General features: G+C 41.1%; 1 protein-coding gene across 1 annotated transcript; it reads right to left on the minus strand.

Annotated features, from left to right (window-relative positions):
* Positions 1-3,126: 3,126 nt before the first annotated feature.
* On the minus strand, positions 3,127-15,191 carry LOC117256272 (cytochrome c oxidase subunit NDUFA4). Its single transcript, XM_033625581.2, has 4 exons — positions 14,964-15,191; positions 9,696-9,781; positions 5,701-5,764; positions 3,127-3,348 (listed from the first exon to the last, which is right to left on the minus strand). The coding sequence occupies exons 1-4, from the start codon at positions 15,003-15,005 to the stop codon at positions 3,292-3,294; spliced, it is 249 nt and encodes an 82-aa protein (XP_033481472.1). The 5' UTR covers positions 15,006-15,191; the 3' UTR covers positions 3,127-3,291.
* Between the last annotated feature and the right edge of the window lie 1,200 nt (positions 15,192-16,391).

Here is a 16,391-nt window from a genome sequence, read left to right on the forward strand (position 1 = left end):
CACACTGCCATACTTTGTTTCCTACTGAGGCCTGATAGGGATTGCATGTCTGCTTTAATGTTTGCTGTTTTGGAAAAGGACTGCGTGGGTTTGTTGACACAGACGCTATCTGTTGAAGCCATATGAATGTAGTAATTTACCTCTTTAGTCCCATTTTATTGGTAGAATGAGTTGGGAAAATGACTAAAAAGGCAGGAAAGCAAAACATGTTATTTGGTAAAGAAAATCTGGGAACAGAAATTTGAGAAGGGACGGTGTGTTCGGGTCAAAGCAGCTGCATTTGAAGTGTTGGAAAATAAACAGAGAGAACGTGAATGGCATAAAAAGATTAAACATAAGACATAAAATCGCACCATATTCCTCCTAATTTTTAAATTGTTTGATGGCCGGTGGAGGTGTGTGTTACCCTCTTGGGCCTTTAAGTTTTATACTGATACTAACACACTGAGGCAATGCGAACGCAACGACCTGTGAAGCAGCTCAAGTTGGATAATAACTGTCCCCCCTCTGCGTGTGTATGTATGTGTGTGTGACCTTGTGATTATGCCCCAGTGTGATGCTTTGGCCTAGCTGATTACCTGTCAGCAGGTTTTGTGCATCTGACACAAACACCCATACACACACACAAATCACCACCCAGCAACAGACAATACCCACTGGGCAGGTCAGCACACTGTTGCAGGAAGCATATTGCTGTTTAAAAGGAGCAGACGCACACACAGACACATAAATGGGCCCATGCAGGGTCTGGAACATAGATTGTCTATTAAGGAGTGTATTAGGAGAACCCAGGGGTCTGGCATTGAGACACTTTGTGTGCCATTAGAGAGGGGTTTTATGTTGTCTGCTGTCCAGCGATACTGAGTGAGAACACACACACACACACATATACGTATATAGGCGCACAGAGACACAAACATTCATCATTCAATGAACCCTCCAACAAGGGAGAGTTATGCCAGCGGGAGGCATATTTGGAGAAACTACTGATTCAGAGTCTATCATTTTCCTGCTTCATACCTAAAGTGAAAATAATGTTTTGGTTTCTTGCAGAGGAGCGGTGATCAAACAGTTCAGTGATTTGTCTCGTTGGACCGCATCTTTCTGGGAGACTGAGAACTGGTTTAAAAGAGCTCTATGACCCACACGGATGCTCGTCTTTCATGATTGATTTCTATTTTGGTCCTCTTCATCTGCAACTTCATATCTCAGCATGTGTGCATATGTGACTTCCTTGTCCCAGCAGTGCTGGTTTTGTGATGTGATGAGTTCAGTAAATTCTGTTTTTCCCCTGGAAATTAAGAGCAAGATTTTTTTTTTTGTAGCACATGTGTGAGTTCACAGTCAACCACAAATTCTGTCAGTTCATGGTATGCGTAGCAATGTCACATCCTTTTATTAGGGTAGCAGGAGGGTGGTGTAGTGAGCAGGGAGATTGTTCTTAACCATAGCTTGTATGTGAAGATGGACATCATGACAGCTACCTAAAAGTCAAGCCATAATATCTTGATTGCCCCCTGGTGGCTGACTGCAGTGTCTCTCATAAACCCCGCCCCTCCGTGTTAGTTGCACTTCAAATAGATTTTTTTCCCAAAGATGGTTTCTGTCATTTTAGTTACTTATTAATATTCTGTTGTTTGTTTAAGTGTTCTTCCTCTGATACGTTTGGTTTTAATTAGCTTCTTGTGAGTGGTCGGATCCCGGAAATACACTGCACTGGCTGACTTAAGGCCCTGATCACACAGGATGCGTTTGCAGGCTGCCCTTTTTTTTTTTTTTTTTTTTTTTTACTGAATGCCACTAGTAAAAAAAACACCTGCTGCATCTTTTTGTTGTTGCCAGGCAACCACCCCATCACCTCCTTACATTACCGTGTAATCAATGTACTGTTTATTTATTTTATTTATGTGACACTAATCAGTATCTAGTTCCTAAAATGTTGAGGCAGAGGGTACTTGCTGTAACTCTGGTTGAGGGTGAGAGGCTGTCAGCACATAGTTTGTTGGTCAAAGAGAAACAGAGATCTGTGTGGGTACATGAGACCCTAATAAACAGGGTGGATCACAGGGAGTACCACCAGTTGGTCCAGGAGCTTCCCCTCCATGATGGCTGTTTCCAGGCATAAATAGGCACCTGGAGATGAGCATGATTAGCTGACCAGTTGATTAAATGTTGCTGCGCTCATTCGTTGTCAGTTAAATGTATTCTTAAAAAATAATAATTTGAAATAATAATTGTCACCCAATGACAATGACATTTTAATAATCAGGCACGTTTCCTAAGGATTTATTTTCCTAAGGATTAAATGTTATTTCTTAACTTTTATTATTATTATTTATTATGAGTTATTCACATGTTTTGTAGGATAATGTGCAATCTTTATAATGCACAATGTGAAATACCACACATTTCAGCAGCATTTCATTTATTATGTGATAAATTATTTCAAATACACAATGTTTTTGTACACCTTATAGATTAAATTGTCCTCAATTTTGACTGTTTCCTGAGTGTTTTCTTACTTTTAGACAAGTTGAGTTGTCTAAGTTCAAGTTTCTGTTTAAACTTCAGAAAAATTAGTCGTTAGGAACATAGTGTCACCCACCGCTTTTCCTTTTCTGGGTCACATTGAGTTAGAAAGTCCACTGACCTACAAGTCCTGCAATTCAGCACAAATTGCACTGCATACACACAATGCAAGCTGCTGGTTGCTGTTTATGTTTGTCTTGGTAAAAGAACACTGAACAATAGCCGTGCACTGGGTGGAGGTTTGTCATTACGAGCAACCCCTTTCACATAAATGTAGACATTTGATCCATTGCCAAAAGTTTGATTAGTGCAGCTTTGAAAAAAGACTGTGATTCACTAACAGTTTAAAACTTGCCATTTGGCTTTTTGGCATCAGACTCTGACTTTTGACCTCTCAGCTGAGGGTTTCACACAAGAAAGAGAACTAACAGAAATTATTAACACAGATATTCAAAATTATTACTGTGGCCTAAAAAAGTTCAAGATTAACTTTCATCTCCACTGTCCACACATAGTGAAATATTTTCTGGTGAACTCATCTGTATACTGTAGTAGCATGCAACCACATTAATCATGCACTGAAGAACCGGCTTCTTCCTCATGTAATCTTTAATAGTATTTGTTCTCAGGGTTACAGTGTTAATTCGGAGCTGTTGTCGTGAGGTGAATCTGAGGAAACGTTCAGGAAGACGTTTCACATCACTGAGGTGACAGCGGGAGGTCCTGCCAAACTCGGTGCCCCTGGAGTTGCCTGGAGGACCTTTAGAAGTCAGGGCCCTCTTTCTTCAGGTTCTTGTAGTCTGTGTTGATGGCCACAAACTGTGTAAGGCAGAGGGAATACATTTAAATCTGTTTTGCTTAAATTAAATTCATCAGTGCCATCTTTAGGAGAATGCATGGGGGGGGAACAAGAGAGGCAGGGTGAACATTTTTTTTCCCCTCGAGAGCAAATATAGACGTACACTCACCCAAACACACTCAGTGTATTTACCATGATGCTACTGGCTCATTTATTTCCTGGGTTTTCATCTTGCAGAGACTTTTAGGACAACAGTTTGCATAAGTCATGGGTAATATAAATATTGTGTGACTGCATGCATGTGTTCTGCATACATCTCAACCGTCCAACCATGAAAAACACACTTTTTTCTTTTGCCCTGGCAGTGATTATTTCCTCCCCGTGTATTTTTCTTGATTGGTCTGCCATTAAAACCCTTGCCTCCTTCCTCCCTCCGCTCTTCCCCATTCCCCCCTCCTCATTACGATCATTGTTTGGACTTCAGTGGAATTTCGATGCGAGACCTTTGCCTTGCTATCGAGAATTAAACATGCCGTGTCCTGACCTTTTGTCTGCAGCGACTTTCATTCCACTGGCAAGCAGCGAAGCCTTGAAATGCTCAGAAAAACGCTCTTTTCTCTGAAAAACACATCAGCCAGATCTCCTCTTCTGGGACTTGTCAGTTGGTTGTTTTTCTGCTCTATTTTGGGTCAGCGTTGATAATAATATTTTCATTAGTTTGTCTGAGGCCCTGGCCTTGTTCAAGAGGTAAGGCAAATTATTACCGACCACTAAAAGCTCCAGGCTCCATCTGCCTTAATTTGTTTTTGAAAGACACTTTGTTTTCCTTTGATTGAACAAAATGTGAAGAAAGCCAGGAAGCAGCCATGTTGATCTGACATCGTTTTGCCAGCATTGGTTGGTCCAGATCTATTTTGGTAGGTTTATAGGAGATTTACAGTGACTCAAGGAAACAGTGTCGTGCTTGTCTAGCTTAATTTTCTGGCAGATATGATTGGTGTGAGCAGGCGTGTGGTCGTTCAGTGTGTGATTGGGAAGCAGGGTTGGGCCAGTGTAAGAATTTTCAAACCAGTTTGATAATAAGCCAAACACCGGACCGTGGTACCAAATTATTTCAGGTGTCGCACTTGACTCTACAGCTGCTCCAGAGTGGAACATAGTGAGTGTCCCAGCAGCAAACAACTGGCTGACTATCACGCTGCGTTGCGTGACATCAGAGCTCTCGGTTCACACTGAATCCATGAAATATGCAATTCTGTTACTTCATCTGAACAAACCATGTAAATATCAGCTGTGTGCTCGAGATCAGACTGGAGACGTAAACTCTACTTGCTGTCTTCCTACCTTTTGTAACTTTACTTTTTAAACAGAAAACACCTGTAATATATTATGATATTGACTGGAAATGACTCACAATATAACGGACAGCAACAATGTTGTTGTTAGTGATGGTCATTTAGCTCAGTGGTTTCCAACTGGTGGATCGCGGTCTATTGTGAATGGACCGCACGTGACAGAAAAATGTCTCAAGTTTGTTAAAAAAAAAAACACTTTACTTTTAAGTACAGTGAATTTCTGGCACAGAGCTTTTATTTTGAAGTGTTGTTTGTGGCTGTAGAGTGAAGAGTAATGGACAGGTTCTTGACAACATGGCCAACCCCAAGTATGACGCTGAATGTGTTAAACTGTGTGGACCTTGAACTTATGACTAAAGAGAAATCTGGACCCTGTGGCTGGACCAGTTGGGAACCACTGACTTAGCTTACTGGAAATTTTAAGCTCTCTGGGGATCTCCCTCCAGCCAGCCTCCACCTTATTTGGGTCTTTGTAGTGTGATAAGATGGTATCGTTAAGATAATTCCTCAGCTCAACCAATAGATACAGGTTGTCCGATAAAAGTTTAGCTCAAACCCGTGCACTGCGTCACTTGCAGCCACTCTGGACACATCTTTTGTCAGCTTCAGATCCAAAATGTTGTTATATTGGCGCATTTTTAGTTTTCCTGGGAGACTAACTTTGCCATGTCTCCTCTCGTCATCCCAAAAAACACATGAACTTTCTAGTAAACAAACACAATGTGTGCAGCTCCTCCCCACTCCCATTTCTACTGAAATTTGATCTCCTTCATGTTGCCGGCCTCGGCTCACAGCCTGTCAGACACTCGTGGCTTCGTTAGTCTGTTTATAAACTCACTAATATGATAATCACGTTGTCATACTGCTTATTACTAATGCAATACAAGTTGGATTTAGCACCGTAACAAACGTCAGTTCAGCCTGTTTGCATTAAATCAAACTGGTTTAAGTTTGTACACTGGACCACACTGGCAAAAACATAAATCAACCCAACTCTGTGGGGTAGCATATAGTTACCTTGTACTGGTAGGTTGGGTCAAGCTTGTTCCAGGGCTCTGGGTTGTTCTTTTTATTCCACAGGCTGGAAATGTTGTTAAATTCAGGGCATGCAGAATAAAGAGAGGAAGAAGAAAAAGAAAAGACAGGACATGAGGATGAGAAAGGCATGTGTGATGGAGGCAAAGAGCAAAGTAAAGAGCAGATGCAGAAAAAAAGAAGACTTTGAGAAGAGAAACAAATAGGAGGAAAACTAAGACAGAGGAACAGAAGGAGACAAAAGGAGATAAATACATAGATGCTGGATGGAGACACAAGTTGGAAAAAAAGGGAGAGGTGATTATGAGATGAGGTGAACTCAGCCCAGTGACTTGGCAGTGCTCCTCTGTTCATTAACCAAAGTCTGGATTGCACAGCGCTCCACTGCGACTGTCCATGCCTCCTCCCCCATCTGGCAGCACGTCACGCCACCAAAGCACAAACAAAGAGACCGGGAGAGGCTGATGGCAGTGCGGGCATGTCTCCCCCTCGCTCTCCATTACCACAAACACTAGACAGTCTCTGAGAGAGAGAGGCAGCCACAGACCGCAGCACTCATCATCAGCTGGTGATGAGGTCAGGCTTTATGGCTGACCCTCAGAACAAGTGGTTCTGTGTGGCCCAAAATAGGACACGAACAGGGCACATATACTGTATGTGTGCAGCCACTGATGTTCAGTGCAGCTGCTGAGATGTCACAGTTTAATACAGCAGACTTCGTTTGTTATGAACTTTAATTCAACATATATAGCGATCAAAAAAGCTTGTCTGGATTCTAGTATCAAATTCAGTAGATAGCATTAGAGTCTGGGTTTGATGGCAAACAAATCTGAGTCCAGTATCTGCTTATTGAGTCCAAATATTTTTTAAATCCCCTATTGAAATCCAGTGAGGTTTCAATTTCAACATTTGTAGAGGGTCCCAACATTTGAATCAGGGGGCCGAAATAATCACAGATATATTAATCAGATACTGTGTGTTTGCCAGTAAGTACTGTTAGACAAAATGCTGCACAGAAATGCCGATGGTTTTTGAGTACATAGCCTGTGCTAGTGTAGTGGTTAGAACACTCGTCTCCCATGTGGAAGGTCCAGGGTTCGAAATCCTGCTGGGGTCTAAGTCAGCAAAGACATGCGGGCGCAAGAGGTTCCCACCGCCGAATCAAATGGGATCAGATTTCTTAAGGAGGCGTCAGGATAAGATGGTAACTCCGGAATCTGAGCCAAGTCCTCAACGAGGGTGCGTCTCAAGCTTGTTGTAGACGGGAGGTTTTAGAGGCAAAAGCGGATTCTGCCTGTGCATCATCGAACAATAAGCTTATTTTTTAACTATAAAATGTCCTGTTCAGTACGCTATAGACCTATGTCTTGATCACAAGTCCGTCCATCCATCCATCCATCCATCCATCCATCCATCCAACCAACCAAACAACCAACCAACCAACCAACCATCTATTTTCATCCCCTTATCCGGGGCCCAGTCGCGGCGGCAGCAGGTTGAGCAAGGTACCAGCTCCCAGGCCACATGACACATATAATCCCTCCTGCGTGTTCTGGTTCTACCCCGGGGCCTCCTACTGGGTGGATGTGCCCTGAAAACTGAAGGCACCCACAAGACTTTTGCAACCAAACTTAAGAAATCCCAATCAAAATGTTTTAAATTAAGTGTAATTGTCAAAAAATGAATAGGCCATTGGCCCCAAAACACTAGTTTTGAGTGATATCTGATTAATGTTTACAACCTGTAGTTAAAACTGGTAGACAATGACATGAGCAGCATAGCTTGAAATTAAAGGTGTAGCTTCCTCATTTTGCACAGTTTACCTCTCACATACTTGCCCCAGTTACTGGAGGTCCAGATTCATAACTATCTAACTGAGAAGATTAAAATATTGGTATGATATGATTAAGTTTAACTAAGAGATTCTATGTCCTGGAACTGACTTACTAAAGGACAATCACTATTTTGTTGGTCTTGTTGAACTATAAAAACACACAATACACTTCTAATTGTAGATTGGTGTTAGAGAAAGGTGCTCCCTCCAACTTATATAGGGACCCCACACATAATGACATGTAATGATAGTTCTTACAGTTTATGGAGAGCAACAATTTGGCCAAAACAGCACTCCCCACGCTAACAGATTTCATTCACGAATAACCCGAGTCCCAATCTGGAAATCCATCGGTTAAAAAAAAAATAAATAAATAAAAAAAATAAATGTTTTTTTCTTCCTTTACTTCTGGAGGCACAGCCCGGAGTTTTTCGACTAACCGGAAGTGCAGGGGCCTCACGCCCTTCACTTCCGGCGGTGCCCCCAGGGAATCGCCGTGTTGTTTACAAATACTTCGGGTAGAAAACCAGCAGAGTTTAGCTATATATCACATTTTTCATGTCACTATATCACCGTGTAGACTAATCTGATGTTTGTTAAGTCTATAAACACAATTACTGAACAAACGTTACTATTTCTGTGTGCACGGAATTAATATGGTTATCGTAGATTAGCTGGGCTAACCGTTAGCTGTTAACATTAGTCGTTAGCGTTGTCTATAACCATAGACTATAAAAATAAGGTAATAACTCAATAAACGGTCCGTGAATAAAATATTTTTTCCAGCGAATATCTTAGTTACAACATGATTGAGCTAGCAAAGCAGTTTTGTGTTGCTATGTGTGGTATTTATTCAGTTTTGGGAAATCACAATGTCTAGAAAGCATCAGTGGCTGCAGCTGACAGGGACAGCTAACAGCAGCAGCAAAGCTAACATCAGGACGTCATCTGTTAAAAGCCTCCTGTTGTCGGATACAACATGAAACTACTCCAGTTAGCTCAATCATGTTGTAACTCAGACATCCGCTGGAAAAAAAAATTTTTTTCACTTTGACGAGACGGCATTACTGGAGCGGTCGCTATGGACGCAGAGCTTGCTGTTTCTGTAGGTACACATTTCCTGGGGACACCTGCATGTCTCGGCCACGCCCCCTCCATTGTGATTGGCTAAAGTGCAGCATGTTCAAACTCAAAGCCCCCCCCAGTCGTCTTTCACACAGGGCTGCCGACAGATTCTACAATGTAGATTGCAGAATCTGTCTTGAGAGATTACCAGAGTCCTAACTCTTAAAACCAGAAATTTTGCGAATCTCTCGCTGTCAAAACTTTTAATTATGACGATTCAAACGTGACTTTAGAGTAAACAAACATGTCAGATTACAGGTATAAAGAACTAGCTGTTAGTTTTTGCACTACTTTTTACAGGAAATTCACTAAGAAAAAAGACAAATATTTGGATGAAATCATGGAGACGCCGAGAACATGGACTATACATGTTGCAGCGTGACTTGGAGGTGTATAATTTCTGAGTTTAATCCTATTTTATATTGCATCAAAACCCTCTGCAACCTGTGGGACCGCCGGCGATCCTCGGTTGTCAAATTGTCAACATGAACATGTTTAATATATGTGATTTGAAATCGTGCGGCCGGGATGGAATTCAGAGCAGATTGAGGGTTGTAAAAAAACACTTTCAACATACCTCACACACCATAGGAAACTCTAGCAAGATGGTTACTAGAACCATCAAAAGACTGGGGCTTTACTGGCCATTGTTGGAAGGTGGAATCAGGCACAAAATCTGCTTGATCGCCATGTAGTCGGTACCGAGGTACGACTGATTATTTGCTTTTGGGTTGTCATTTTAAAAATGAAAATCCTGCTACCTGAATGTTTGCTCTTTGCTAATAAGAACCATAAGTGAGATTTATTTGCCTCTAAGCTCAGCCAGTCTGAGTTTATTTCCATGCTGGACCCAGATCCAAAAGGGAACTGGCTATGGGAACCCAACGCTGTTGGCAGGATCGGATACCCAGCTTTATGTATTCAGGGTTTGGATTCAGCTGATGATAATCTCACAGTATCAAAAACAAGGTGGATGATTACTGCAGCAGCTACAAGATTAGACAGATGACCATCTTACGTGACATGAGGTCCTCTTGCCAGACGGATCAGATAGAAGGTGGCCCCTGTGATGCCCAGAGTCAGGAAGACAAATTGAGGGATTAACTGAGGAGAGGAGAGCAGGAAAGCATTAGTCCCAGTCCAGACCACCGAGACATATGAAGGTAAACAAACATATTCCATCAAGTGGTTGGCTGTGATATGTACCGTGAACATACACCTGTGTGAAATACACACACTCACACACACACACACATATACACGCGTACACGGGTAGTTGTTATTCCTGTTTTTCCTCTCCCTGCCCTCCTCCATATGCATGAGGCCCAGGCCATGTGTGAGGCAGCTCACTGTCAGCCCGGGTTGAACGGGCAAGGACGCGGTGGAAACGAGAGCTGCTGCATCTCTGTGTGTGTGCCAGCCTCTCCTCCTCAACACTATACCTGTCAGACTGAGCGACAGCATCACACACACACACACACACACACACACACACACACACACACCGCACACACTGAGAGGGAGACATATGCATATACTCGCACACATAAGGCACACAAATGAGCTTACACACATACAGCCTGAGCACTCAAACACACAGGCACAGATGTGTGCACGCCCACACACACACAGATGCACTTTATTTGATGGCGCCGAGCGGTGATGATGACAGGAATTAAAAAAGAAAAGCACATTAGGGGGACAGGGGGATAATGTGATATGTCATCTTAAACACCTAAAGCTTAGCCGTGTCAGTCCTCTCACCACACAGCATCTATTCATCAACACTACACCGCTATACATTTCCTGTCTGCTCTGCTACGTGATACTCTATGTATGAGACCGAGGGAGAAGGGGAGAGAGTCACACCACTGTTGAACAGCTGTTCTTAGCCCGCACAGATCTAGTCAAGCTGTTGAGAGATGACAGTTTGATCAGGTTGAACTGAAGGATGTCTCTACTCAGCTGCATCTAGACATCTGTCTTCTGTCTGATTGTGTTGCCACTTGCCTTGTTGTTGATTAGGAGAAAGATAAAACTTTGATATTCATTACCTTAAAGCTGCAGTGGAGAGATGAGGGAAGTATCTCTCCACTTAGCACACAACTATTTAACAACTCCAACTTGGAGCATCCTCTTCATGCTTTAGTCTTTCATTCAAGTAATAGAAAGCCCAAGTGTCAGGATTGTAAACACTCTGAATAGGGCTGCAACCAACAATTATCTTTATTGCAGACTAATCTGCGGATTACTCGCTCAATTAATTGTTTTAGATTTTTTCTATTAAATGTCAGAAAGCAGTAAAATATCACAACTTCCTAGAACCCAAAGTGAGATCTTCAAATTGCTAGGTTTGTCCAGCCATCAATCCAAAGTGGTCATTTAGGATTAACAATCAGGAGGATAGATATAGTCTCAAATGGAAAAGATAATTTAGTCATATTAAAAGCCCTTGAAACTGCACATAATCAGATAGTCAGCCCTTTTATTTGCAAGTTATTTGTTTTACTTAACACATTGTATATGCTCCACAATGTTATAGCCCTGTAACCCTGATGCTGACATTATATTCTGTTATCTTTTTATGTAATATTTAGGGTTGGGTAAGGGTACAGACCAAATTGCATTGATACTACCAGGTACTGATTCACGAAAAATACATCAGTACCAAATGCTGGGACCAGAGTGCACATCTGGGTGAAAAGAACGCTGGGTGCTGCAAAGCGCCCCACAGCCAGGAAGCCAACCACAGAGCTCAGAAGCCGTCAACGGACCTCCGCTTAGCTTCAAGAGATTAGATTAGGAGGTTAGATCCAAATTCTGACAGGAGGCTAAAGCTACCACTGTAGTGCCAGTATGCTGTGATAGTTCCGGCATCTGGTCTGTTTTGTTTGTTTATTATTTTGGTAATAGCCCAGTATCACTGCTACACACACACACACACACACACACACACACACAAAAGCAGACAGACAAACAGAGACAGAAGCGCGATGTGATTAGAAAGGAGCAGATGAGCAGAATTACATTTTAGTCCACTACGTCACCCTGCAGCTGGTTCAAAAATGACGTATTGTTCAAGCAACATATTTGTTATTACACAGAAAATTAAGTACCAATAAAAGGCTCTGTTGGGTTCTGGCACCCAGTGTCGGGAAGGTTACTTTCAAATTTAATAAGTTAAAAATCACTAGTTGCCCTGTAAAAATATAATAAGTAATGCAACTGTTTTTTTTTATTTCATCAAAGTACTGCAACTTATTACATTTGATTAATTTTTGAATAATGTTCTAGCAAATGTTTTAAACTGGGCATTAAAGCTAAGAAATTCTGGAAATAGGCTGTGCCAAAAGAAGACATTCCTGCACGAGGAAAAGATGCAAAGCAACAGATTTTTAATTTTAAATAAAAAAATAATACATTTGGCTCTATCCCCTTTGCAATTGCCAAGATTTGATTAGGAACTGGAATTTAATTACATATTTTTTTCAGTAACTGATTACAATAACATTTGTTTTATAATTTAGTTATGTTACATTTAACTAGTTGCTCCCCAACACTGCTGGTACCACAACTGTTATCACTTCAAATGTGAACAGTGCCCAACCCTAGTGATTATTTATTTTGTACTCTTTCATTTTGTTGTACTTGTTATGTCTGCTTAAAAAAAACAAAAAACAAACAAAATTTAACAAAAAAATTGTTAATCATATATTCTCACTTTTGAGAAGGTGAAATTGGCGTCTCTGTGTGTAGAAATGATTTAAACCATTATTGAATTAGTATCATGGTAGTCGAAGATTAATTTTCCTTTGAATGACTAATCAATTAATCGACTAATCGTCTCAACCAACATAAATAGCTGTCATTATCAGTTTATCTGTTATTTGTTCATTTATTGACTTTTTGCATAATCAATTTTTTTTTCCCACTATATTGTCACAAATTAGGGAAATATACCTGTCACAATTTCTCAGAAGCCAAATTTATGTCACTTCCTTGTTTTGTCATATCGACAGTCTAAAACCCCCAAACTATGGCACTGACAGTTATTTAAGAAAGATAAAAGTGGCAGGGCCTCATATTTGACATGCTGACACCAGTAAGTGTTTGGTATTTTTGTTACTTAATGACTTAACTGATTAATTAAAAAGCAGAATTGTTAACTAATCGATTAACTGTATTTCAGCACCGGGGTACTGTCTTAGTGTCTGTTCAGTGTTCTCACCCAGCATGGGTTTAATGTTTACTGAATTCTTCCACAAGTTGTTTCACTGTGAACTTCTCAACTTCCCAAAGTTAACCCTGGAAGAAAAGTTCATCATACACACCAAGTTTTTACTGCACACACACACCAACATGCAAACACACACACACACACACACACACAAGTGCCACTGACTGCAGACGCTCAGCTTCGATCATTGAAGTAAACACAAACAGCTGCGCACACACAAACACATAGAAGCAGGTCAGCTTTGATCACACACAACACACACACTAACACACACACACACACACTCACACACAAAGCGAATAATCAAGACAGGCCTGTGTGTTGGGAGCTGTCCACTCCCCAGTGCTGATATCTTCATATCGTGCCACACAAGCGAGTGTTTCACGTTCCACCATTGAATCTGACCGATATAGGAAGTGTTATATACTCGCTGGGGTTCGATACTGTTGCTGCCCTTATTACTTTTCTGGTGCACTGCCAAGCCAACCCCGTCAATCCATGAATTTGGGTCACCCTCAGCATAGCTCTGAGGCAACAGGAAAAAAAACAAGCACAGACAGTTTCTGTGTCTTTCTTTTTCTTTCTTGCCTCATTTTAATACGATAGCAATAAAGTGAATTAACATGCCATGATACAAAATAATTACGTGCCGTCACAGTACTTATCAATGCAGTTGATCACATCAGTAATTAGACTTATATAATGTTCTTTGTAAAGAAAGACTCAGAGCTCAAAGGTTCACTGACTAGTGAACTAGTGATGCCATGGTCTTTATTCACCTAAAGGAGCTGGCTAAGGTAGAGTTGGGCGATCTTCTTCATATCCGATCCTCCTATCGCCATCTAGTGAAATCGCCGATGAACGATGACCGCGGTCATTATGTGCGCCGCTGAAACGTTCACTTATAGCCTCTCTTTGGCGTTTGAGCAGCTTTATAAAACTCTTGAACATGTAATGGCTCCTTAATTAGCAAGTTGACTTTACATAGACGGCATATCTTTTCAATTTCTCCTGACATTGTGTTTGTTCACCGCTCCGCGACATGCATGTGAGTGTGTCGTGATCAACTTCTCATGTTTATCAGACTGAATATTTACAGAAGAAGGGAAAGATATTTGTCGGCTGTGATTGGTTTGTAACGTGACCCCTGTCTGACTGCTGAGCGTGGCCACTTGCTGTGTCTGTCCTTTCAAATTAAATTCCCACATGGTCCAGTCATATATGTTTTGATTTATTTTGACAAGGTGCAGCTCCTCGTAGAATTTCCCTTTTTTTTTCTGCGACTAAGCGACCAATAAAATCTTGCCGTCTAATTGACCTTTGTGGTCGACTAAAGTTTGGTCCACTTAACAGAGATTTTCCATCACATTAGCTCCAGAAAAGCAGCAAATCCTCATTTTTGAGACTGACATCAGCAAATTTCTTCCACTTTTGCTTGAAAAACTACTCAAATAGGTCTTTTTTGTAAAAGTGTATTTAGGAGCTTGAAAAGAAGATTTGGTCCATATGTAAATACTATATGTGAAATAAAAAAAAATCTTCTCTTTTAGGTACAGTGATTACAAACTTCAAGTCAGTGGAAAAACTGCTTCATATGTCCATATATTCTGCACTACTGTTGGATTTAATGCTTTGAAAAATATTGTTATTTTTGCTATTTTCGAGACCAGCAGAAAAATTGACATTGAGGGCATAAAATTAAAATGTTTTACTTTACTCGTCTTTTCTTAGTTAGAGGCAGAGAACAGCACAATGACTGTAGGAAACATTCATAATAACAGAGCGAGTAGCACAGCTGGTATTGATGTATTGATATGTGGAAAATGAGTGTTAAAACTGTTCTCAATAAATCAGTATTTTTGGAAATACTCTGCACATAAAGTGCACATATGAACTTTCTAACCAACATCCCAGAAAAGCCATACACAACAAAGAAATCAGTGCAACTTTCCATTTGCAAATGTCTATTTTTAGACCTTGTGGACACATCGATATGTGACAGTAAGATGTTAGTCATAAAAATAGATCCATAAATATGATGCAACCTACCCCAGGATGTTTCTTCGCGTGTTCAAACATAGTCTTAATCATCTTTGCTATTCTTCCAAGAGAAGAAGCAAGTAAATCCACCAAATACAAACTAAACCATATAAAATGAAAAAGCGACAGCTAGCGTCTGACAGATGTATCCATGTGAATTAAAGTCTCTGTGCAGATTTATAGAAAGAGCTGTTTGTTAGCTGAAGTATGGAGTATGTTGGCCAGCGCAGTGAAACCTGTTGCCAATCCCCTCCGCTCTGTCCCTAACCCTCCTCCCATTGGATGACTGAGAGGGTCAGGGGAGAGAGAGGGAGAGACGGTCCTAATCCTCATAATCACATCTGTTGCGGACACTGTACGTTTCCACTGAGGCTCATCGGGTACTCGCTGTCCTAAAGTGTGTTGTTATACAACAACGAAACAGCAGGTACTTAAAATCAGATTTTTACTGACACAACAGATACAGACTGACATTTTCCAAACATTTTCCTCCTGGAGGTGCAGCAGCAGTGCAGCCTGCTCTTATAATGGCTTCATGTTTAGACCTCACACCCAGAGTGCCACCATTGTGTTGGATAGTTTCATGTTATATTGTCGTTTCTGAAATGATGAGCCACTGCTTTTATGGATAGCCATCACTCTAAATCTTCCCCCAGCGGCCATTAAAGGTTGCTGCTTCTGCAGAGCATCTTGTTCAGCGTGAAGAGGAGGGAAGTAATAGCAGCATCCAACACATCCCCGGGGTCGAGACCTTTGTACCTGGCAGGATGGTGGCAATTGATTAGTCAGAGATGCAGCGCCTGCAGACCTTTCAGGTTCCTTAACAGCAATTTGAAACCTGATGTAATTAATACCAAAATGCCACGCTGTGCAAAATGCACAGGTCGTTAGTATTTCTTACTTAAGGTACCCTTTTGTGTTCCCATCATTTGTCATGCTTAAGTGGATGAAGCAGAGCATTTGTAGCCACGCTAGTGCTCCAGGGATGTCAGTCTGTCAGTTGATTGGTCCAACACTTTGATCCAGACTGAAATATCTCACATAACTATTGAACAGATTATCCTGAAATTTTGTACTTTGACCTTTAATGGCCACAGAGGATGAATACGACTGACTTTGGTCAAGTCAAGTGAATTTTATTTATATAGCTCCCTGGTGCGTACTCTGTGAGCATGTCAGCAACATAGGAAGCTAAACTATTAAAACATTTAAAAACAATAAATTGTATTTTAAAATCAATTCTTTGTTTTATTGGCAGCCAGTGAGGAGCAGATAAAATAGGAGTTATGTGGTCAGACCTTTTAGTGTTTGTTAAAACTCTGGCTGCTGCATTCTGAATACGCTGGAGTTTATTTAATGTCTGCTTTGGTGATCTCCTGAAGTTTTGTCTAGCCCCACAATGAGGTTGGCAATTTTTGTTTTTGGATGTGTTGCCAT

This window comes from Epinephelus lanceolatus, chromosome 1 (genome assembly GCF_041903045.1).
Source record: "Epinephelus lanceolatus isolate andai-2023 chromosome 1, ASM4190304v1, whole genome shotgun sequence".
In the NCBI taxonomy this organism is placed as follows: Eukaryota; Metazoa; Chordata; class Actinopteri; order Perciformes; family Serranidae; genus Epinephelus; species Epinephelus lanceolatus.

What these genes read in the sequence shown, in the direction of transcription:
- LOC117256272 (XM_033625581.2), bottom strand. Translation starts at nt 15,005, where the DNA reads ATGATTAAGACTATGTTTGAACACGCGAAGAAACATCCTGGG. An exon ending in ACGCGAAGAAACATCCTGGG is followed by an intron (nt 9,782 to 14,963) that starts GTAGGTTGCATC and finishes TCCTCTCCTCAG; the next exon opens with TTAATCCCTCAATTTGTCTT. An exon ending in GCAAGAGGACCTCATGTCAC is followed by an intron (nt 5,765 to 9,695) that starts GTAAGATGGTCA and finishes CAACATTTCCAG; the next exon opens with CCTGTGGAATAAAAAGAACA.